This window comes from Rattus norvegicus, chromosome 1, assembly GCF_021556685.1.
Source record: "Rattus norvegicus strain SHRSP/BbbUtx chromosome 1, alternate assembly SHRSP_T2T, whole genome shotgun sequence".
In the NCBI taxonomy this organism is placed as follows: domain Eukaryota; kingdom Metazoa; phylum Chordata; class Mammalia; order Rodentia; family Muridae; genus Rattus; species Rattus norvegicus.
Window position 1 is genome coordinate 77,404,601 of NC_141534.1, and position 23,382 is coordinate 77,427,982.

General features: G+C 38.4%; 1 protein-coding gene across 2 annotated transcripts; it reads right to left on the reverse strand.

Annotated features, from left to right (window-relative positions):
* Nucleotides 1-572: 572 nt before the first annotated feature.
* On the reverse strand, nucleotides 573-22,462 carry Nlrp4f (NLR family, pyrin domain containing 4F). Of its 2 annotated transcripts, XM_087610003.1 has the most exons (9): nucleotides 22,186-22,462; nucleotides 16,758-18,330; nucleotides 15,548-15,706; nucleotides 14,954-15,118; nucleotides 12,156-12,323; nucleotides 9,293-9,463; nucleotides 6,917-7,087; nucleotides 5,558-5,725; nucleotides 573-1,182 (listed from the first exon to the last, which is right to left on the reverse strand). In XM_087610003.1, exons 1-8 carry the CDS (start codon nucleotides 22,460-22,462, stop codon nucleotides 5,587-5,589), a joined length of 2,823 nt encoding a protein of 940 aa, XP_087466129.1. In that variant the 3' UTR covers nucleotides 573-1,182; nucleotides 5,558-5,586. The 2 variants fall into 2 exon arrangements, with proteins under 2 accessions (XP_087466129.1, XP_087466130.1); XM_087610004.1 differs by lacking the exons at nucleotides 573-1,182; nucleotides 5,558-5,725; nucleotides 6,917-7,087; nucleotides 9,293-9,463; nucleotides 12,156-12,323 and having other exon boundaries at nucleotides 14,950-15,118; nucleotides 16,758-18,369.
* Nucleotides 22,463-23,382: the final 920 nt, after the last annotated feature.

Genomic DNA, 23,382 nt, shown 5'->3' on the forward strand with positions numbered 1-23,382 from the left:
CAATAATGCTTGAATAACACATATTAGCATCAGTGGGAAAGATAGAGATGACACAAAGTTAGTGAAAAAGGAGGATGGTTCTGGGAAGAGTTAAGGGGGGGGGAGGGAGGATGAATATGATCAAAACACATGGTATGAAATCCTCAAATAAATAATAAAATGTAAAAATGTGCTTTTTAAATGCTTTCATCCAGAAACAGAAGAGAAAAAGTCTGAATTAGATTGCTAGTAGGACTAAGAATCAAGTCATATCAGCCTTTTCTCAGTAATTCTATCACCTTTCTAAGTCAAGACAGATGAGAGTTTAGAGGTGACCCAGCAGTTAAGCTCATACTTTCTTGAACATTAAGTTCAAGTTTCAAATATTGATTTATTTCAAATTATGATTGCCTGAAACTGGAACTTGGAGGGATCTGAGGTCTACTTGTGGCCTTTGCAGGTATCTATGCTCATGTACACACACACACACACACACACACACACACACACACACACACACACACACACACACACAAAGAGAGAGAGTGGGGAAGAACTATCTGTGCATTAACATTTGAAACTAGCAGTAAGTAGATTTGGAAAATGACTACATTATTCTTTAATAGAAAACACAAAACAGCAGCAATTTCCATTATCTGGATATCCAGTCTATGACCCTCTGCTGAAGGCTTATCATGCATAGCCAAATAAAATTTCCCCAAAAACCATTTCCTCAAAATCATTATTGCCTGGACCTACACTGTAGCTCCAATAATCCAACAAAAGGCAAAACTCTTGTTAAGCAGTTCTAAAGCATTAATTAAAGATACTTAACATTTTGTTGAGTGCTAAGAAACTTGTGTGGGGAAAAGAAAGGTCATTATAAGGAAGTCATTTTAGCAAGAATATCTTTGAATGCTCTGTCTGAAACTGTAGTTCAAACAAAAAGCCATATCTATCTTGCAAAACACATCTGAATAAGGTACAAAGAAATCGTATCTCATTGGAATGTTAGTGAGCTGTAATGTTTTATACAATAAAACAAAATAAAGATCCTCCTGTTTTTCTTCTGGGAATACTTTGAATTTATAATACATCCATGGCTCTTGCATCAGAATTTTCACCCTTGTTTTCTTCTTCTGCTTCCACACTGCTTCTGATGGTCAAAAAGTAATTTTTCTTTTCCTCAGAGAGCAGAAATGCCTGGAATTCATTATCAAAGTCAGTAATTCACAGTCTTAAATGATGTAAAAAAAATAAACAGAATTAATTCACTCTTTTATGATTTAAAGGTGTGTGTGTGTGTGTGTGTGTGTGTGTGTGTGTGTGTGTGAGTTTATTTTGTGTTCCCTGTGTGTGGAGGTGCCTGTAGAAGTCAGATGTCTCCAGATCCCCTGGAACCAGTGTTACAGCAGTTGTGAACGGTCATGTTGGTGCTGGGAACTGAGGCTGAGTCCTTTGCAAGAGCAGCAAGTGTTCTTAACTGAAGACTCATTTCCCTAGATCCTTACCCTTCCTTTTGCGCTTCCCAATTTCTTTTTCCCTTTATACTTTTTTCCTAAGGCCAAGTTAAGGAGATGATGATTTTCTCTCTAAATGGGGTGACATATCCATGCTATGAGATGGTGTTCAACATCCATACTCTTTCATAAAAATTGATCTGGAGACTGGAAAGATTGCTCAGTGGTTAAGAGCACTGGCTACACTTGTAGAGGACCTAGGTTTTCCAAGCCATTTCATACCTTCTTCTGTCCTCAAAGCTAGAATATACATGCAGGCAAATTACCTATACATATAAAATTTTAAAAATTAAGGAAAAATATTAATATGTTGGTTTGCCTATGTGTATGTGTGTGTGTGTGTGTGTGTGTGTGTGAGTTTATTTTGTGTTCCCTGTGTGTGGAGGTGCCTGTAGAAGTCAGATGTCTCCAGATCCCCTGGAACCAGTGTTACAGCAGTTGTGAACGGTCATGTTGGTGCTGGGAACTGAGGCTGAGTCCTTTGCAAGAGCAGCAAGTGTTCTTAACTGAAGACTCATTTCCCTAGATCCTTACCCTTCCTTTTGCGCTTCCCAATTTCTTTTTCCCTTTATACTTTTTTCCTAAGGCCAAGTTAAGGAGATGATGATTTTCTCTCTAAATGGGGTGACATATCCATGCTATGAGATGGTGTTCAACATCCATACTCTTTCATAAAAATTGATCTGGAGACTGGAAAGATTGCTCAGTGGTTAAGAGCACTGGCTACACTTGTAGAGGACCTAGGTTTTCCAAGCCATTTCATACCTTCTTCTGTCCTCAAAGCTAGAATATACATGCAGGCAAATTACCTATACATATAAAATTTTAAAAATTAAGGAAAAATATTAATATGTTGGTTTGCCTATGTGTATGTGTGTGTGTGTGTGTGTGTGTGTGTGTGTGTGTGTGTGTGTGTGCCAGAAGTCAATTATCAGGACTCTTCAATTATCTTATTATTACCTTATGTTTTTGAGACATTGTCTTTCAATAAACCTGCCATTCAAGTTGGCCAATGGTCTGGTTGACCAATAACCTTAAGGGAACCTCCTTCTCCTTGGCCCTAAGATTATGGACATGAGACCACAATCAATAATTTTTAGGTGGATGCTGAAGATCAGGTTCTTCTACTCTGCTGCAAGAATGTTACCTAACTGAGTCTCTGAGCAGTTTCTGCTCTGACCATCTCTATGCTATGAATTTTGTACCTCAATTGTTCGACTGTAGTCTATTCAGTTTGATGCCAACATCCAGAATGGTGAAATGATTCCAATGAGTCCATCTAAGCCTTAGGGTTTTGCACAGATGACTTGAAAAATGATTGAGGTTTTTTTTAAATTTAAGTCCCAAACAATAATTCTTTTCATAATTTGACTGTCTGGTCTTAGCCCTTTAGCTAACTGTTCTCATGCATGATCTCTCTCTCTCTCTCTCTCTCTCTCTCTCTCTCTCTCTCTCTCTCTCTCTCTGCTTACTGTCTCTGTTTTTGGTCTGTATTAATTCCTTTTTTATCATTGAAGTAAAATACCATGACTAATTAACATTCAGGAGGAAAGGCCTATTTGCCTAAAATAACCTATAGTTCCAGCAGGGAAAAAGTCTACCTGCATGGTGGCAGGGAAGAGTGACAGGAGGAGCAGGAAGCTGAATCACATCTTGAGAAATAAGCGTGATGTGGAGAAAACTCACTATGAAGCTTTGCAATCTCAAAACCTGTCCCAGTGACATACTTTCTCTAGCAAGGTCACACTTCCAAAACCTACCCAAATAGCAACATCTGCTGCAGATCAAATATTCAAACTTCTAAAACTATGAGAGGTGCTTTTATTCAAATCATCACATTATGTATATTTTTATGATTCAAGTAGCTTTGTCCTATAGGAATGAACCATGTTCCTAGGGCATATATTAATTGTAGTATATGTCTTTCTGAGACTATCCATGGTGGGGCAAGAGGACACCATAGAAACTTACTTGGTTTCATAATATCTACTACATTACCTGACACCTGTATATTTTTTTAATTTCTCATGTCAAATAATGATACTTTGAAGATCAAATCTGAGGAACTGATACCTTGCCCCAGAGTGCAGAGTAAACATGACTGAATTGGAAAGAAGTAAAAACCTGGAAAGCTCAGAAAATTCCAGATAACTCACCTCTTTCTACTCCCTTATGTATCTACCACTCCAGCTTTGTACCCTCTCAAATTCCAACCAACACAAAATAAGAAAGAAATCTTATAGGCACTCAACATTTCCAGGGCAGAGGGGGTGTTGCAAGAGTAAATCTTAAGGAAGTGAACTTGTGCTTTCTCCCAGGAGATACAACTACAGTTATAAATATTTTAATCCAACATCTGATAGACATATTCAACCTGCAACTCATGGTCCACATGTAGAAGATTGCAGCTATGAAAAGGTCTAGCACAAAAGAATAAGTTTACACAGAAAAATAAGATTATTTTGTAAACCAACTACACAGTTGAATTATGTGTGCATGTGGGAGGGGGTGGTATGCCATTTTGAATGTCAAAAGTTTGGACATTCTGATAAGGTTTCACTTTCCTAGAAATGAGTGGCTAATAACTATTTAAAATGACACTGGTCTTGTGGGCCAGGGGAGATGACTTTCCCAGGAAATATTTGCTATACCAGCATGAGGACCTGAGGCTAATTCTCATCATTCACATAAAAAAAAACTGGAAATGACTGTGGTCCAAGAACCAATGAAACAAAGACTGACAGGTCCCTATAATTTGATGGCTAACCAGCTTTACAGAATTTGTTAGTCTCAGGTTCCAGTGAGAGATTCCATATCAAAAATAACTGAAGTGGATGGCATCTGATGATAGATGGCCATTAGAGGTTGTCTTCTACTCTCCACATTTGTGCACATAATCCATGTGTATACATGTTCACCTGCACTTACATGCTTTCACTGAAATTGTCTTGATCTCATATGGATTTGAAGACCATAGTGGGAAAAATGAATCACAGGGATGAATGTTGAAGATTTTTTAAAATAAAATTATATAGCGTATATCATACCTATAAAATACCTTATGCTTAAAGTAATCTGAATCCCATGTATATGATAAATACATAATGTAAATTTCTATCTATAAATCAGACCACCCTAGTTCCCTTAGTCTATTTTAAATGTTCTCAGATCCCTAACATTAGGCTCGGTAGGAAAATCAGATCACCTAACAAAGACCATTTTATATTAAAATGTTAAAATGTTAATATGTCATCTCATATAATTGCTCAGTACTGTGTTGGAAGAAAAAAAGTGAATGACCAGGCATGTTTTTCTATTGTAGATCTAAACAATCTTAAGTCAGGACTATTTGCATAAACAAAGTTATATTTACAAGTATATTTCTCCATTATCCTTATAATAGTACTATCACCAGTAATTGGGCCTCACCAGTCACAGGGAAAGGAAGGGCTTAATCTAATAGTCATGCTACATACACCTTCAGGCAGTGAGAAAATGTTTCTTGAATATATTTTAGTTTACATTTTAATAATCCTTTATGGCATTCCCTCCCCAAACACCAATTAACTCCCCATACTCCTTCAGGGAGAGGTGAAGTTTGGTGATAAGGTATGCCTACTGGTGTGGTATTTGCAGGATTATTATGGGTGCAACCAAATAGCTTATTATTGAGTTACTTTTATTTACTGTGTATAAACAGGCAGAGGCCAGAGGCTAAACTCAGGTATCATTCTTGATTTTTTGAGGTGAGATCACTCATTGGTTCTGGAACTCACCAATTTGACTAGACTGATGCCCAGTGAACATTAGGATCCTCGTATATTTACCTCTCCAGTACTGGATTACAATGGGAAATTTAAAACTAGGTTTAGGTAGTTTCTGGGGATGCAACTCTGATTCTTATGCTTGTATAAAAAGCATTCTATGGACTGAGACATTCCCTCAGCTATTATTTCTGTCTTCAATGATTATATTAATAGCTGTACATTTCAGATCTCAGTTCATCCCATCTTATCCCCAAGGACTCATCTTATCAAGAAGAACAAAGGCCAGCTTACCCAAGTGAAGGAATGGAACACTTGCTGTTTTAGAACTTTGGAGGGAAAACCATCCCACTGATTTCGAAGGCATTCCCCTTCAGGGTGAGCCTCTTCAGGGTCTTACATTGGATAAAAGCAAAAGAAAGGTTCTCACTACTGGCACCAGTTATCTCACAGGCCTCCAACCTATAAAAAACAAAAAGGTAACAGTTCTATGTCATGGTGAGAAGGAATATGAATGGGAGGTGACTTAGTTATTTAGATTATGCCCAGTCCGTAGCCTTTGTGGACTGGACAGTCTCTCAAAAGCCCAGTGTTCATAACAATAAATTTTCCCTTCATTGGCAGATGTGACCACAATAGCTTATTCTCATTATTGGTGTCTGTGGTAAACTAATAGTTTGCTGTTCTAGCCCCAGAACATGGGATAACATTGGGCCTTGCACTGGGTAATACAGTGAAACAAGGGTTGGGAAGGTCTAAACCTACAATCTCAGGCACCTTGAAACCTTTTGAGTTGAACCATTGAGATTCGTTCTGCCATAAACTAAACTACATACAATCGAAATTCATGTGTTGAAGTTCTAATCCCCAGTGTCCTATGGTACTAAATTTGGAGATAGAGTTTTCACAGAGACAACTAAGATAAAATGAGGACTACCAGGTGGGATCTAATCTTGTATAACTGTGAAAATACAGGGAGAAGATAACCATTTTGACATCATTGAAAGATTCGGGAGTATATTTCTTGTATTGATCATCTAAAGGAACCATCCCTGTTGATGCATAATCTCACTACTAGCATCTGCAATTGTCTTTATCAACAAACCCCTACTATATGACCCACTCGGTCTATTTTTGCCATGGCAGCCAAAGCAGTTGTCACATCCATTAGTCCAAATTTGTCAATGGGATGTGATCTAGTCACTCCTGTCATCTTTGGTGGACATCCATCCTTGCATGCATACAACCATCTGTGCATGCATCCAGTATCCATATATGTTCCCATCCCAAGTAAGATCTATTTATCTATGCAGTCTTCCATCCATGAAGTCAAGCATTCATCTATACTTGCAACCATCAATCACCCACCCACCACAGCTAACTGCTCTATTTTCCCTTTGGAATTTTATTTATTTTACGTGCATTGGTATTTTGCCTGCATGTATGTCTGTATGAAGGTAGTGGGTACCAGAAACTGTAACCATAGACAGCTGTGAAACTACCATGTGGTTTCAAGGAATTGAACCTGCATCCTCTGGAAGAGCAGTCAATGCTCCTAACTACTTTTAGTGAATTTTAATTTACTTTGGTGCGTATTAATCACCTCCCTTTTGCCATTCTCAAAGAGACAGGTACAAGTTTGATAATACCCACCCTAGATCCACTAAGTGGCAGTTGGGATGTTTTATAGCATCACACAAGAGCTTCACTCCAGCATCTTTTAGCTTATTGTTTGAAACATGTAGGTGCTTCAGGTTCTGGTTGTTCCTCAGTACTTCAGCCAGGTCCTGGCAGCCCCTAGTGGTGATTTGACAATGTTTCAAACTTCAAGAGAAAGATCACAATACTTTGGTTACTCCCTGATCTGAAGAGGAAGCATTTCACAAAGTTCAATGATGCCTAAAACTGAAGACAGCACTCAGTGATTCAGAAAACATTATCTTCTCAGTGATCCATAGGCCATCAACACTGAGTTTACCAGGCATATTCAGATATTTAAAATGTCATATAATATGATGTACATTACACTGTAATGGAAGTTAAAACAGAGGGCTGGAGAGGTGCCTCAGAGGTTAAGGCTACACTTTTCTTGCAGAAGACCCAGGTTTTGTTTCCAGAATCCATGTCAGGCATCTCACAAGCACTTTTCACTCCAGTCCCAGGGGATCCAATTCCCTCTTGAAGCCTCCTCAGGCACGTGAACACACAAACACTCAGAAGCACATATATATTAGGTGATGCAAAAAAATCATTTCAAAAGTTAAAATAATATTATGCTAAATAACACTTAAAACAATAATTGAATATAGGTAACTCATAAAAATTGAGTCTGGCATTACAGTTAACCCAAAACATGTATAAGGCAGGGGTAGGAGGGATAAATGTGTATCTCTCAAGGTTTATACTTACATCAAGGGAAGTAAGAAAACATGTTATTTCAGTCTAGCCTAGTTTGGCTAAACCAACTGAACAAGTAAAGCACAAGAAACAGTCCATTTTATGTTGGCCAATTATTCCTGATTATGAGGCCTACCCTAGACCATTGATGATATACTAAGTTTTATTCCATTGGGGAAAACTGATGTTTGCTCTCCCAATGAATTTCTAAATAAATATTCAGAATTTTGAGAATAATTAAGTGATTTATATTTTTAAAATAACTTTTCTTTTCTTTTTTTACAGCTCAAGGGAATCATAGATACTTTTTTTTTTATTAACTTGAGTATTTCTTATATACATTTCGAGTGTTATTCCCTTTCCCAGTTTCCGGGCAAACATCCCCCTCCCCCCTCCCCTTCCTTATGGGTGTTCCCCTCCCCACCCTCCCCCCATTGCCGCCCTCCCACCACCAGTCTAGTTCACTGGGGGTTCAGTCTTAGCAGGACCCAGGGCTTCCCCTTCCACTGGTGCTCTTACTAGGATATTCATTGCTACCTATGAGGTCAGAGTCCAGGGTCAGTCCATGTATAGTCTTTAGGTAGTGGCTTAGTCCCTGGAAGCTCTGGTTGCTTGGCATTGTTGTACATATGGGGTCTCGAGCCCCTTCAAGCTCTTCCAGTTCTTTCTCTCATAGATACCTTTAATGTTTTCAAAATATATCCTATATGATATCTTAGTGGGCTCTAGAAAGCCATCATAAGAGGGAAAACACACTATACATGTGCCTTCATTTTGTTCCTTTTCCTCTTTTTAGAGAGGACAAAAACGTTGGGACTCTGAGATTTCACAACAGATGAGGTAAGAGTGTTCTCCCAAGTCCCTCACATCTGGATTTGTCACCCAAAGCCATTTGATCCTGCAACACTTGGCATGATCAAAACAACAACCACCTTAAATTACCCCCAAATCTCTCAATTCTATAATTTGAAATCAAGAGTTCTGTCATTTCTCTTCCTATTATTGTTACACTGCAGTTTACTCTTTCAAAGTAGAATTGTCAACTACACTAATTCACACACGTATTTTAAAATACCCTCTTCCATGTTTTACTCTTTCTTTGGACTTGAAATATCTTCTACAGACTCCTGTGTTTAAACACTTATTTCCAAGATGGAGCCACTGTTTTGGGAAGTTGTTGTATTTATGGAATATTGGGGACATCAAACAAGTAGATGTGGACCATTGAGTGTGGGCTTATGGATTATATCCTAGACCTTGATTTTGGTTCCACACTCTGCTTCCTGATCCACAAAGATGAGAAGAATTTTTATACACACTCCTATCACTGTAGCTTTTCTCTAATAGTAAAGATTAGACCATTCCTCAACATGATCTACAATGAACCCTGCATCCCTTAATTTGCTTGTGTTAGATATTTTGTCACAGAGATTACAAGGAAATCACTATTTATCTTCTAGCACCCACTATGTGCAGCCACTCAGAATATAGTCACAAATAAACCATGACACAGATGTCAAGGTACAGATCTGTCCTTAGGAAGTGTCTTCAGGAACCAGAGAGGAGTGATTCTACCCTGAAAATTCTTGACTTCTAAACAGGGCTTCTAAGACCAAGCTCGAAGAAACCTACCATAGTGACTTCATGAAACAGTCTGGGAGAGTCAGAGCTTTACAGAGAATCTTGATTCCTTTATCCTTCAGGTCATTGCAGCTGATGTCTAGATGGTTCAGAGTTTTGTTCTTCCTAAGAACATCAGAAAGGTAGTCCCAACATTGCTCACTGAGGGAACAGTTGGCCAAACTGCAGGAGGAAAGGAAGGGCATGTAAAGGGTGAAAATGTAACATTTCCACAACTTTACACACAATAACAATAATAAAATATTCAAGCAAGAGGATGAACTTCTGGTTTATCCAAACACATCACCCTTTGTTTCTTTTGACTCATGTCAGAACTAGTATTGTAACTGGGTAAATTATTGAACATGCTTAGGTTTGGAAGACCTTAACATAAAATCTTAATAATGCCTCAGTCACTGACTCTAATGACACTCTTTAAAGCCATGTCATTATTGTAGTATAGGTAGCCATATCAATGTTATCTTGTGTAATCAACAGTATGAAAAGTATATTTTGCAAAACATTGTGTATGTGATTTAGTTTCAATTTTGTTGCTGTTATAAAAATTATCCTTACAAAATGAATTGTGCAGAGAGGCTCTAAGTTTTTCACTATTCCAGATTGTACTCTCTCAGTGTGTGAAGACAAGAGGGCAGAAACTTCAAATAGCTTATCATATATCTAGAGACAAGGATACAGAGAATTCATACATTTATGTTTTCCATTCTTAAATAATACAGGGCCCAAATTAAGGGTAGTGGTGTTGTCCACCAGGGGCTCAGTCTTTACAGACCAATTAGCATAGTGAAGACAATTCCTCAGTGACATGTTCACTGGCCCACATGATCTAAACACTACTTCATTGAGACTCACTTCTCAAGTGATTCTCCATTGTGCCAAGTTGACAGGTAACACTAACAATCATCATATGAAATATATAGGTATTGTCAATATGAAATCACTTGGCCTCATCTAAATCTCTAAATCATCTTTCTCTGATGAGGTATAAAAGACCTTAATTTTCTCCTATGTTTGCCTACCCATTCCTTTTAACAATAGTTACAAGGGAGGTACATTCAGTATGAAATGATGTCAATAGATTCATAGGCATTGTTCTCAGTGACTGTCCCAGTTGAGAGTCCATTCTGCATTCCAAGAACAATTTATTGACACAGTGCTATGTACCTGCTATACAAACTTTAGTCTATTCTACAATCTTTTGATTGGTAAGTATGGGTATCAGCAGAATGCATGCATGTGGGGGTCTGAGTCACTGTGCATGTAAAAATCAACATGTACTCAAGAGCAGTTCAGTTCAACATGTGTCCAAACCTGTCCAAACTTTGGACAAGGTGTACTGGTTTCAAAATCCTCCAGTTTTCTTATAATATACAGTACATTTAAACACCAACTAACTGTTCTACCATGTTGAGGAGGGAATAACTAAGAAAAATCTAAAAGTATTAAGTTCAAAACCAGTTTAAAAAGTTAAATGATTATTTTTGTTTATATGTGTGTATATGACATGTGGTGTGTAGGTAGGTATGCCTGTGGAAGTCAGAACAACTTTTTTTAAAAAAGATTTATTTATTATATATTAATTATACTGTCTCTGTCTTCAGACACACCAGAAAAGGGCATCAGATCCCATTACAGATGGTTGTGAGCCACCATGTGGTTGCTGGGATTTGAACTCAGGACCTCTGGAAGGGTAGTCAGTGCTCTTAGCTGCTGAGCCATCTCTCCAGCCCCAGAACAGCTTTGTAGAGTTGGTTTTCTCCTTCCACCTTTATGTGCACTGTTTTGAAGATTGAAATTAAATTTGAAATTTTCCTGTCTCAGCCTTCTGCATAGTAGTAACTACAGGGATGCGAAACCAACCATGATGTATATATGCAGGAGTACATGGTTTAAATATTTTATTTTTAATTATGTTCATTTGTGAATGCTATGTTTGGTCTGTCCATGTTAGTGAGGGAGCCTGTGAAATTTGTTGGATTCTTCAGACATAGAGCTAGTACAAGTTTATTAAGTTGGATACTAGGAAACAAATGGGTCTTCTGGAATTGGAATGTGTGTGTTCTTAACCATCTAACCATCTCTCCAGGTCCAAGTACTTTTCTATGTTTCTTAGGTTTGTGTTTGAAATTTCTGCAATGGGATTGCATCAATGGGAAGATATTATAACTGATTAATTTGTCTATGTATGTCTGAGAAAATGCCTTGGTCTCTGGACAGGATTACTATAGATGACCTTCTTCAAGTTAGCAGGTCAACATAGAATCTATGACAGTTGTAGGACAAAAGAAGGCAGAACTTCTCAGGCACACTTTGGCAGCATTTTGAGCCCGAGGAAAGAAAGACTGGATAATTGTTCTAGCCTGTTAGGGTGCAAACAATATTTTCACATCAGCACCATTAAGAATCATAGCCATCCTTCACAGGTATCCCTTTCCCACAAGAAATGATCTGTCCTTCACTATTGTGGAATAAACAATATTGGATTAGGGTGCAGTGTCTTAGCCTGTCCCTTGTATGTCTGTGATGTCTAGAAATCTAACAATGTGTATATTTCATGTGTGCTTTTTTATTTGGAGGATAGAGAATGATGATAATGTCTTCCTCAGTGGCCCTCTACCCTGTTTTGATACTGGAACTCAGCAATAAGGCTAATCCTTAAGTTCTAGGACCCAACTATCCTCAGTCCTCAGCTCTACAATAACAGATATTGAGTATTGCTGTTATCAGCATAGAATGTACCATTACCCACTGAGGCTTTTTTCTCAGCTACAAAATTGGCAGATTCTAGTAAACAAAGGCAAGGTTTATACTATTTCCACAGTTCTTCCAGGGTGCACCTCCTTACACCACTTACACTAAGTACTCCAGAACGCAATTTGGGTGGCACAAACCCTCGCACAATGAGGATATTCCTTGGTTCAAATTGTTGGATGCCAAATTAAGAATTTTCAATGTCTTGCTGCTCATCAGGATGGAGCCAAAGATCTTGCAGTCATCAGGTGAAAGCTTACAGTGTGCTACCCTGTAAGGGAAAGGATAACATATTTTTCTCTGTTTTCATGACATTTTTTCTTGTTATCCACATGAAGGTTTGAGACCTCTCAGAAATTGACAATGTTCTTTATTAAACAACAAAAAAGTGTTTATTTTTAATGTGAATGAATGTTTGCGTACATGTTTATGTATGCATCAAAATGTATGGCTGGTGCCTAGACAGACAAGAAGGGAGTGCTATATTCCCTAGAACTAGGTTGTAAGCTATGGCGCAGAGTGTGAATACTTCTCTGCATGAGGAGCAAGGACTCTTAACCTACATAGCCATATTTCTAGCTCAGTTTTAAAATTAATTTATTTATTGGTGTGTATGTGTGTGAATACCTTAAGATACCATATATAACATATGCTATCTCAGTAAATTTTGATGTGCTGTTTAAGCTGGCTGAAATTGAACTCTTTTTTTAAATCTTTATTAACTTGGGTATTTCTTATTTACATTTTGATTGTTATTCCCTTTCCCGGTTTCCCAGCCAAAATTCCCAGAATGTCCTCTAACACTTTTTGTAGGGATGAACTGGCCCCTCTGGATCTCTCATAAGGAGTAGAGATAAAAGTCACATGGTATAGCCCAAGAGTAAAACCACTGTGTTCCTGAGAATGGCTGTATGGTAAGCCAGTACCAACCAAAGTTACTATTGTTTATACCACAGCATGATAATGGCATATATTATGAAAGAGAAGAAAGGAAGGAACTCATGGGTGGAGAGAATGTTCTACTCTACCTGGAACTCTCAATGGGGAACTCCAGCAAGGCTGTGTCAAGAGCTACCCAGTTATTTCTGCTGCATGATCTGAAGCACCTTTCTTATTCATGCTATTTGCCGATATTACCTATCTGCTGTTGTTTCTTCTTTTACTTGGGGTCCAAAATGTACACCCTGTTCCTCATTTCAGATCAGGTGATCAGGATTTTCTCTGACTGTTTCAGTGAGGTTTCCCAAGTCAGTTTCTGCTGGATATATGTAGCCTCTAATATGAGGATCTCTCTAGTTTTCTTTCTCATTGGGGTATCCTAGACTCTGATGATGTGTGATGATCTGGTGATAATTTGCTAGCTATTTGTGGTTACTTTCTGTTACTTACTACTATTTTAAAATTTTTTTTTGCTGTAAAGCTCAATAAATTTAATTGTTGGAAAACAAAGTATAGTTATCATAGAACCATACTGAATAACAGTGCCCAGGACAGAAAAATAGAATGAAAGTGTACATACCTAGAACTGTAGTCCTCCATATTCATTAGCACTGTCTTTCTGTCACTAGCTGCAAACCAAGAAACACTATCCTTGCCTCTAATACTACAACCCTGTTCATCATTGAACTTTATATGTAAAGCACCTCACACCCATTTGAATCAAATTCGTGCCACCAACAATATCTGAGATCCATCTAGATATAACCAATAGCCATGGGTTTTTCAACCAGCTTATAGTTAGTCAGAATTTCAACTTTTCAGGTATGAACACCTGGCATGAATAGTTTAGGAAGCACCCATCTTTGAGCAAATGGAGTCATGTAACCATAGACCTTATATGTACCAGTGAGAGTTCTGAGTTCTTAGGTAGGTCAGAAGCCATGAAATCTGAACTAAATCCATGATTTCCAAAGTAGATTACCCATCTAGAAATTAATTTTCATATTCAATAACCAGTTCAATTTAAATAAAATGTAAATTAGACTTATTTGTTTTCATTTCACATGGGAGTGTTTTGCCTGCATGTGTCTGGGCACTGTATAACATGTGTCTGTAGATATCAGAAGGTATAAGGAACTCTGGAACTAGAGTTACAGACAGTCACGGCTGAGGATTAAACTGTGGTCCTCTGATAGAGCAACAAGTTGTCATAACAACCCAGTGTTTAAAATTACTATCAATTGCAATTATGCACATTGTATGTGCATGTTCAAGTACATATGCTATAACATACAAAAGACAATGTGGTGAGTGTGGAACAAAAGAAGACAACTTGTGGAAGTTGGTTCTCTCCATGTGAGTTCTGGAATAGAACTCAGATTGTTGAAGTTGGCAGCAACTTCCTTAATCCACTGATCCATCTCATTGACTAGTTGTGATCAGTTCCTAAAGTGAGTACATCTATACATGAACAGTAGAAAAATAGGACACAAGTGCACAAATTAAAAGCTGTTGTCCTGTGGTGGTTTTGATGTCAACCTGACACAATCTAAAAATCACATAGAAAGGGAGTCTCAATGATGAGTTCTCTAGATGAGGAAGACTTGTGAGCATGTTTATGGACAAATTAAGTTAACTATAGTGGTAAGTCTTGCCCACTGTGGAGGGCACCATTCATCAGGAAGCAGGACACTGACCTATATAGGAGTGAAGAAAGTGAGTTGAGTACTAGCATGGGTGCATCAATCCACCACTCTTTGCTTTTGATTGTTCATGTGATGTTTCCCATTTTCACTCCCCTGGCTTCCCACAGCAACAGCCTATAACCTGATAATTTGAATCCAGTAAAAGATTATTTTAATTACTTCTTAGTTCAGACCATTTTTGTCACAGAAAGATAGATCAAAATTAAGATGCCTCCTTTGAGGGGTGTCAGTGAGCTAGGAGAACACAAAAACTTACATAAGTTTTTCTATGTTGCACTCTGCCTGGTTCAAGACATCAAACAATAGTTTCACTCCATTGGGGGACAGGGATGAGCAGCTGAGGTCCAAGTACTGTAAATTGTGATTCTGAATCAACTCAAAGAACATGTGGTTATCACCAAAGAAGTGCACATTATTTGCCCTGCAGAGCGAAGAAAAGTATCCATTAATTTCTATCTAGTCTGAGCTCTTGTCTTTGACAAGATCTTCTATCCATACTGGCCACATAACTCTAATTTTGTAGCCTGGTACCATCTCAGTGCTTCTCAAACTGGGTAAGTTTTCCCTTCCATGTGGGACTCTGAGAAACATATTGAGGCAAGGTTGGCTGTCATATGAGGAAGCTACTGGCATCTAGAATGCAGAGCCCTGCACATGCTCTCATCATCCTAAAATTCCTGGGACATCCCTCAATGAAGAATGGTCAGCAACAAACATTAGAGGTGTCAAGACAGTGAGATTCCACTTTAGACTATACAAGCCTTCATTTATGCAGTTAGCTGAGAGATGGTAGGAAGGCTAGACTGTTACTTTGGTTTTATGATTAAATCACAATCTACTTTTAACTTACACAAGTTTGCTAAGAGGGAAGCTTGGGTACTTCAGAGATTCATACAAGACCCGAAAAGTTGGCTCACTGAAATTAGTGTCTTTTATTTGGAGTGTCTGGATGTTTTTACTCCTTACAAACACAGAGCATATATCATTCCAACAAATGAGTAGCCTTTCCCTGTAACAGAGGAGAAAATAATATATTTCATTGTTAGAAAGTTAATTCAAGGGGAAGGAGAGATCACGCAGTAGTAAAGAGCATTTGTGCTTTTTGAAGAAGACCTAAGGTCAGTTTCCAGCACCAATGTGGTGGCTTACAACCATCTGTAACTCCAATTCCAGGGCTATTCAACACCTCTTCCAGCCACCATGGTTACAGTATGCACACCATGTGCATGCACACATGTAGACAAAAATATTCAGACCCATAAAATATTAATAAACAGATGATAAAACTGCCAGAGGTTTTAGATTGTACTCTTTGATAAAAAGTTAAGCCATTCACAACACATAAATGTAGAAATTGGACTCCCATACTAAGTAATTGTAGTCACCTAAGGTCATTTGACATTTGCAGTTCTTAGACCAGTGGCGAGGTCTGTGTGAGGTTAGCTGTTATAGTGTGTGAACGTAGAGATACAGTTAATACCTATTGGGAAAAGGCCAGAGGATTCTGAGCTTCCTATGCATTGGGGACCAGGCTAGTCATCTGGCATTTAACTATAGCTCTAGAGGATCTGATGACTTCTTCTGGCCACTGAGGCCATCTTCACATGTGTGCATACTAACACGCACCCACAAACACACAAAATAAAAGTGAATCTTAAAAAAAATAGAAACTGTTGCTAAAACAGGTGAATTTCTTGTTTCCTCTTATGAGTGCTATTTCATTTTTAAAAATTTAATTGAAATATTCTGTGCCACTAACAATCAAGTTAACAGCATTTTTATTGTTTGTTTACACATACATACATATATATGTGTTTATGGATATGCAAACATAATACAGTATAGATATATATATACCCCCCCCACACACACACACCCACACACACCCACACGACCTGTTGAGTCTGTTTTTGTTGTTTGTGTGTCAGTAGATTTTAGGCTGACAACTCACCATTGGACAATCAGTGTGGGTGAGTTTTGAATGTGTCTGTATAAAGCATAAACACACATGGACAGACTCAGGAAATCGGACTGAAAAGAAAGATAGTGGATGGACTCACCTATACTGCTGTTCTAATTCTTCATTCAGGGCATTTTGGGTTGAAAAGGATAGTTTCTTCAGTGTAGAACAGCGTTTCAAGCAATAGGCAGCAACAAAAAAATCAGAATAATAATTAGCCACGAAGTTAATTTGCTGCATACAATTCACTGCTTTCACGAGGAAGGCGTCATCTTCCATCTCAAACAGACAGTAAAACAATTTCATGCCATCTATTTGTTCTTGGAGTTCTACATTGCCATTTATTGTTTCCAGACACTGATATAACTTATGCCGTATTTTCTGGGACAACTGGTAGCCAAAAAACACTGCTAGCTTTTCTTGTTCTGATTTGTGCAAAAGGCCGAAGATGAAACTGCCCCAAAGAATCCACTGTGTTTTTACTTTCTTTAAAAACATAAACAAGACTGTCTCTACACTTTTCACATCCTGGCTAGGGTGGACTCCATGGCTCTTTAGCAGATAAAAGATGGCAGCACAGATCTCCTGAACCGATGGGTGGAGGAATAGGTAAGAATTTTCAAACTCTCTGATCTTTCCAAGCATGCCAATGTCCAATAGTGTGGGGATGTCAGAGTCCATGATTCCATTTCTCCGGAGCGCCTCCTCACTAAACACGAATGTGTCGGTCCACATGCCCTCGGCCGCTAGAGAACACAAGCCCTGCAGCTGGTCTTGGCTTTTCTTACTTGGATATTTGGCACTTTGGGGAATGAATGAATTGAAGATATAAGTGGTATACAGGGAAGTGATATGTCGGCAGATGGAGACTGGGTCTTTTCCCTTCTCTATCTCCTTTTTTAAACAGGTGGCCACCATCCAGCAGAGCAGAGGGGCCTGGCACAGAGTGAATAGCTGCTCATTTTCTCTTACCAAACTGAAGGCCTTCTGGGCTGTGTTCCTATCTTGGAACAATCTGTGGAAACATATCTCAATACTTCTCTCATTGAATGCAGTTGCTGTTTTCACATCTGTGCACCGAATCCTGTCCTCCATTTTCTCAAAAGTCTCTGGGGTAGCGGAGATGAGGAAAGAGGATTCGGGGAGCATCTTCCTCCTGAGCAAACTGCTCAGCAGTAAACTCACGGGCTGCTTCTCCGTGCAGTTACCACACAGCTCCGATTCCTGTTTGGTTAAATCCCATTCCATCCCTTCCAAGCTGTCAATGATAAATAAGAGTTTCTCAGGTTGGGACAGAATCTCCTCTATAGGAGCTGAGGAGATGGGCCACTCTCTGGAGATAAGTTCAGCAAGGCTTGCTGTCTTCAACTGCTTCACATCTTGACAACAAAAGTAGAAGGTGTATGAGAATTTGTTTTGAAACACCAGACCTTTTGCCCAGGCCAGCATTACATTTTTCAACATCAGCGTCTTGCCAATTCCAGCCATGCCTTTCAGGAACACCATGTGTGGCTTCTTTTCATCTCCCTTTGATACAAGAAGGTTCTCAAAAGTATCATAGTCATCCTGAATGACTGTCTCCAGAATGAAATCTTGAATATTGATGTTGAACATTTTGGAACAATTATGGGACAGCTTCTTCTTCAAGTGTTCTCGATAAAGCTTTGAGTTTTCTGAGTCAGTGAGTCCAAGGGTGGAAGAATCTACAACGTATCAAAGTTAAATTAAACATTCGCCTGAATATTGTTTGATTTCAATAGTTTAATTCTCAGAATGTACTATTAATTTTTTTATTTTTAATTATGTGATTGTTGGTCCCTGTGGAAGTCAGAGGTGTTAAATACACTCTGTCCATGAGCAACAAACACTACATGGACTAGGAACCAAACTGAGGTCATTTGCAAGAGTGAGACATGCCCCTAGCCACTGAGTCACTTCTTTAGCCCTTGTATGACGTATGATTTTAGGAGTATGTAAGCTGTGGGCCCAGAGCAATGCTTGTTTATGTGAGCTTTTTACTGTTCCTGGATCACAGTTGCATTTCTGTGTGTTTCAGGAATGTTATACTATTAAACTGTTATGTAATGTTTCAGAAGCTAGCGCTTGAAGTGGGGTTGCCGTTTCTCCCATTTCAGACCCAAGCATGTGTAAGACCAGTGCCTCCTTGGATTCTTGTTTGGGAACAGGCTGATTCCCAACTCCATAAAAGGAAGTGTAGAGAACAAAAGGGCTCAAAAGTAAAAGTATCACACCCTAGAGATCAGCTAAATCATAAACCATTTCTAGGAGATTTTATGACTGTATGCTTCATGATATAAAATGGCCTGCATTGGGAAAAGTAGTAGGCACTAGAAAAGTGGGACACTCAGCCATGGAGAGACAGCTCAACTGAAGGCTCTAACTGGCTCCAGTTTCCTTATCTGGTTTCTGTTGGATGTTGTGAGAGCAAAATTTTTTTTGACATTAAGAGATCCTGATTTGAAAATGTAACTTCTTACCATTATTTGCTTTTTTATTAGGGAATATCATTTCTTAGGATATTCTCTGTGCTGCAGTTGACTGCCTTAAAGAGGATTTGTATCTCCCAATCAATTTATACCAGAAGTTTTTAGGGACAATTTTGATATTTTACTATCTATGTGTCTAAATATGTATGTATGTATGTATGTATGTATGTATGTATGTATGTATGTATGTGTTTGTCTATCTACCTATTGGCTTATCTATCCAGCCATTTATCTATCTATCTATCTATCTATCTATCTATCTATCTATCTATCTATCATCTATCTATTTACCTATCCACTCACTCAAGTAACTACCTACTATTTAGCTCTATCATTTGCTATTTATTATTTAGTTTGACTTGCTATGTACTTAATAAGTGTATTCATTCAAATTCAAAAGTATGGATTTCATAAGTAATACTCTGGGCCAAATACAACACTGTGCTGTGCACAGCTGCTCTACTAGGACAGCAGAAACACAAAGCAGGTGTGGCAGACTGCACTGCTTCCACAAACTCAAACATCAGTGCCTGTCAACCCCTGTCACATTTCAGATCTATACACCTAACAGAGTGTAGTTACACATGGTTTCCATGACAGCACAAAAATGAAAAATGGTATTACTATTAACAAGAGATTGACTACATATTAATGAAAACAGGTACCATCACACTTCCATTAAAATATATAATAATGGAGCTGGAGAGATGGCTCAGGAGTTAAAAGCACTGGAAACTCTGGAAGAAGTCCTGAGAATGGTTTCTAGGACACACGTCATGTGGCTCACATTTGCCTATGACTCAGCTTCCGAGGGATTGGCCTCTGCAGGAACTGCCCCTCTCCCACATACATGTGCAATCTTTGAAAAAATACCTTAAAAATTTCAACATAAACAATCTCCCATATATACGGCATGAAAACAAAAGAAAACAAAACAAAGAATTGTTAGGGAGCCCAAAGAGAACTAAGAGGAGGGAAAAAAAGTAAATGGAGAATCACAGTGGGGGAACACTGTAAGCAAAGCACAATGATACACACACACACACACACACACACACACACACACACAGAGAGAGAGAGAGAACAATGATAAACACATACCAACTTAAACACATTGTCAGCCAAGTATACCAATTTAAGTTTTAAAAGGTATGTAAAAAACATAAAAGGGAGGTTGAGCATCAGGGGGAACTTTGGATAATTAAGGCAAATTGTATACCTTCCTAAAAGGTCTTAACAAAGTTTAAAAATCCATGGATGGGGCTGGTAAGTTGTTTTAGGCGCATTTTTCATCAAGTCTGAGGAACTAAGTTTGGTCCTTGACACCCAAATAACAGAAGCAGAACTAACTCTCAGAAGTTATTCTCTGACTCCACTTCTACACGATGGTAAATGCAAGTGTGCATATATGTACATATAAAAAATAAATGTGAGAAAAGTAAAAAAATGTCAACAGTTTGATTTTGTTTTTGATGAGAAAGAGAACATGGAATGAAGAGCCTAAGGACAGTTAGAAACAAAATCCAGCCTAAAGCTCAGAGGAAAACTAAAAAGAAATATACATAAGGCATTATATTAAGATATAATACATGAGGGTAAAGAGATGACTGAGTGATGAAAAGCACCCAGAAGACCTGGTTTAGTTCCAAGCATTCCCATGGTAGCAGCCACCTTCTGTAGGTCCAGTACCAGAAAATCTGATGTCTTCTGGCCTCCAAGAATATGAGGCAATGCATGCATGCAGGTGCTCTCACATATACATAATATAGTTTCTAACTGTTCTCATATATTTTGATCATGAATTAAAGATTTAATATGTGGGACTAGAATCCCAGAAGAAGGTTGCATAGAAAGAACAGCACTGAGACAAATTTTTAACAAATATAGACTGAATTACTATTCTAGCCACAAAATGAATTCCAAGCAGAATGAACTTAGGAAAAACATTAAATAAGAAAATGTACATATAGGCTTATCATAGTAAGACACTGTAATGTCAAAGACAAAGAAATGAACTAAACCTTAATGCATCCATGGTCTCTATACCAGGATAAATAAAAGTGTGAAATTTAGGATCATAGTATTCATGAAACATGGCTTTGATCTTATAAGTTTTGCTTGTTAAAACAATAACAAAGACTGAGAAATTTTATTTCATACTGTATTACATATCTGTCTCAAATACATTCATGATATATATGTGGGAGGATAAGTGGGGTGGAGTACAGTGTATATGCATGTGGAGACCAGAGGTTCACATTGGGTACTTTCTTCAGTTGCTCTCTGCTTTTAAAAAGATATTCTCTTTTAAAATTTTGGTGAATAGATGGTTTTGTCTACATGCATATATGTACATCAGATGTGTATACTACCCTCAGAGGATAGAAGAAGGCATTAAACACCCTGAAACTGTAGTTACAAATTGCTTTGGGCTACAATGTGTAGGTTCTGGCAATTGAATAGAGGTCCTCTGTAAGAGCAGATGTTCTTAATCACTGAACAATCTTTCCAGCACCCCCTCCTCATATAATTGTTTGAGACAATTATTTTCAGCTAGTTTAGAAGATGGCATGCTAAGCTAACTGGCCAGACTGCTACCATGTCTTGCTTTCATGTGTTTGCTGAGATACAAAGTCAGATTCTCCTGTTTATATAGCAAGTAACTTGCAAACTGAGCCATCTTCCTAGAACCCATAAATGTGATTTAATGCAAGGGTTTTTTTGTTCATGGTAGCCTAAATACACCATGCGCCATTTCACTCCAAAGCTAATTCTTCCACTTAGATTTGAGGGAAATACTAATGTCTTGGGCAAAAGTTTAACCATCTAGGTTAGGACATGCTACACTCAAAACTGGATTCCGTAGCCTAGTTCTAACGTATCTACATGAAACTGCTTCTTTCCTCAAGGAGAATAATGCTCCATCAAACCTGCTGGCCCTATGGTAGATGGGCATGAAAAATAGTTATCAAAAGTATCACAGAAACCTCACTCTCTTTAAAGCCGCTTTTACCAACTCACCAGCAATCTCTCTTGTTGCCTTCTTAGTGAGATCTTTTCTATTGATCTTCTGGAGGATTTTGAAGGTCATATCCAAGGCTTGATTCTCCCCATAACATTTCAGAAGTAAGTTGCTAAGACCTTCCCGAGATGCTTTCTTCACTTCAGTCCAAGAAATCTGTTTCAGCTTCAGTTCCAGAATCTCCTGTATGAGAAAGTCCTTAAACTTCATGAATTCCTTCTGGTTTAGTTCTTTCAAGTACCATACAAGGCTGAAATCTGAACTGAAAGATGCCATCTTGTCTTCAGGAAGAGAGACACAGAATCTGTGAGAAAATCAGGCAAGCGGTTGAGTTATAAAAAGAGGGGCAGAGGTGAAAATACCTGGGAAGGTGGTAGAGTTGAACTGTTTGCTTCACAAGTGTAGGGACATAAGCTGCATCCTCAGCATTCTTGTAAGAAGTAGTGTATGCTGCCGCACAACGTTCAACTTATAATATATGCTGCCTTCAAGTTGTGCTGGGATAATGATGATGCAGAACTTGAAGTTGCCAACCAATGACTGGTTCAACTGGAGGACCACACCATGAGAGGGAGCCCATGACCAGAAACCAGAGGCTGGTCATCAAAGACATCAAGGATAGACCCAAATAAAAAATCAAACAAAATACCAAACAATGAAAGAAAAGATAAAGAAAAAAATTAAGAAAGGAAAAAAAGAAAATAATAAGTCGATGAAATAATTCCTAATGATTGTTCTGCTATTCTTATAAATTGTTTCATGTGCTAATAGTCTTAAGAGGCATCATCCAGCAACTGAGAGAGGTAGATGTAGAGACCACACCCAAATAATAGGTCAAGCCAGGGTAACCTCACAGAAGAGGAGAAGATGGACTGTAGAAGCTAGAGGGGTCAAGGACACAATGAGAACACATCTCACAGAGTGAACAAGGTCAGGCTCACAGAGGCTCATAGAGACTAAAGGGACAACTATGGACTCTGCATGGAATCTGTTCTATGTCCTCTGCTTATATTTTATGGTTGTGTAACTTTGTGTTCTCGTGAGATCCCTAATAGAGGGAGCAGGGGCTGTCTCTAACTCTTTTGCTTATACCTGGAAAGATTTTCCTCCTAGGAGTCGGTTGCTTCATCCAGCCTTGATGTGAGGATTAGTGCCTAGTCTTATTGTCTTATTGCAATAAGATACGCTGCTTTTAG

Bases quoted from the DNA above. Each gene is read 5' to 3' on its own strand.
- Nlrp4f (XM_087610003.1), bottom strand. From the start codon at position 22,462: ATGGCATCTTTCAGTTCAGATTTCAGCCTTGTATGGTACTTGAAAGAA. The intron at 12,324-14,953 runs GTAAGTTTTTGT...TTTCCCTTACAG, and splicing joins TGCAACATAGAAAAACTTAT to GGTAGCACACTGTAAGCTTT. The intron at 7,088-9,292 runs GTAGGTTTCTTC...TTTCTCTTGAAG, and splicing joins TGTTTCATGAAGTCACTATG to TTTGAAACATTGTCAAATCA.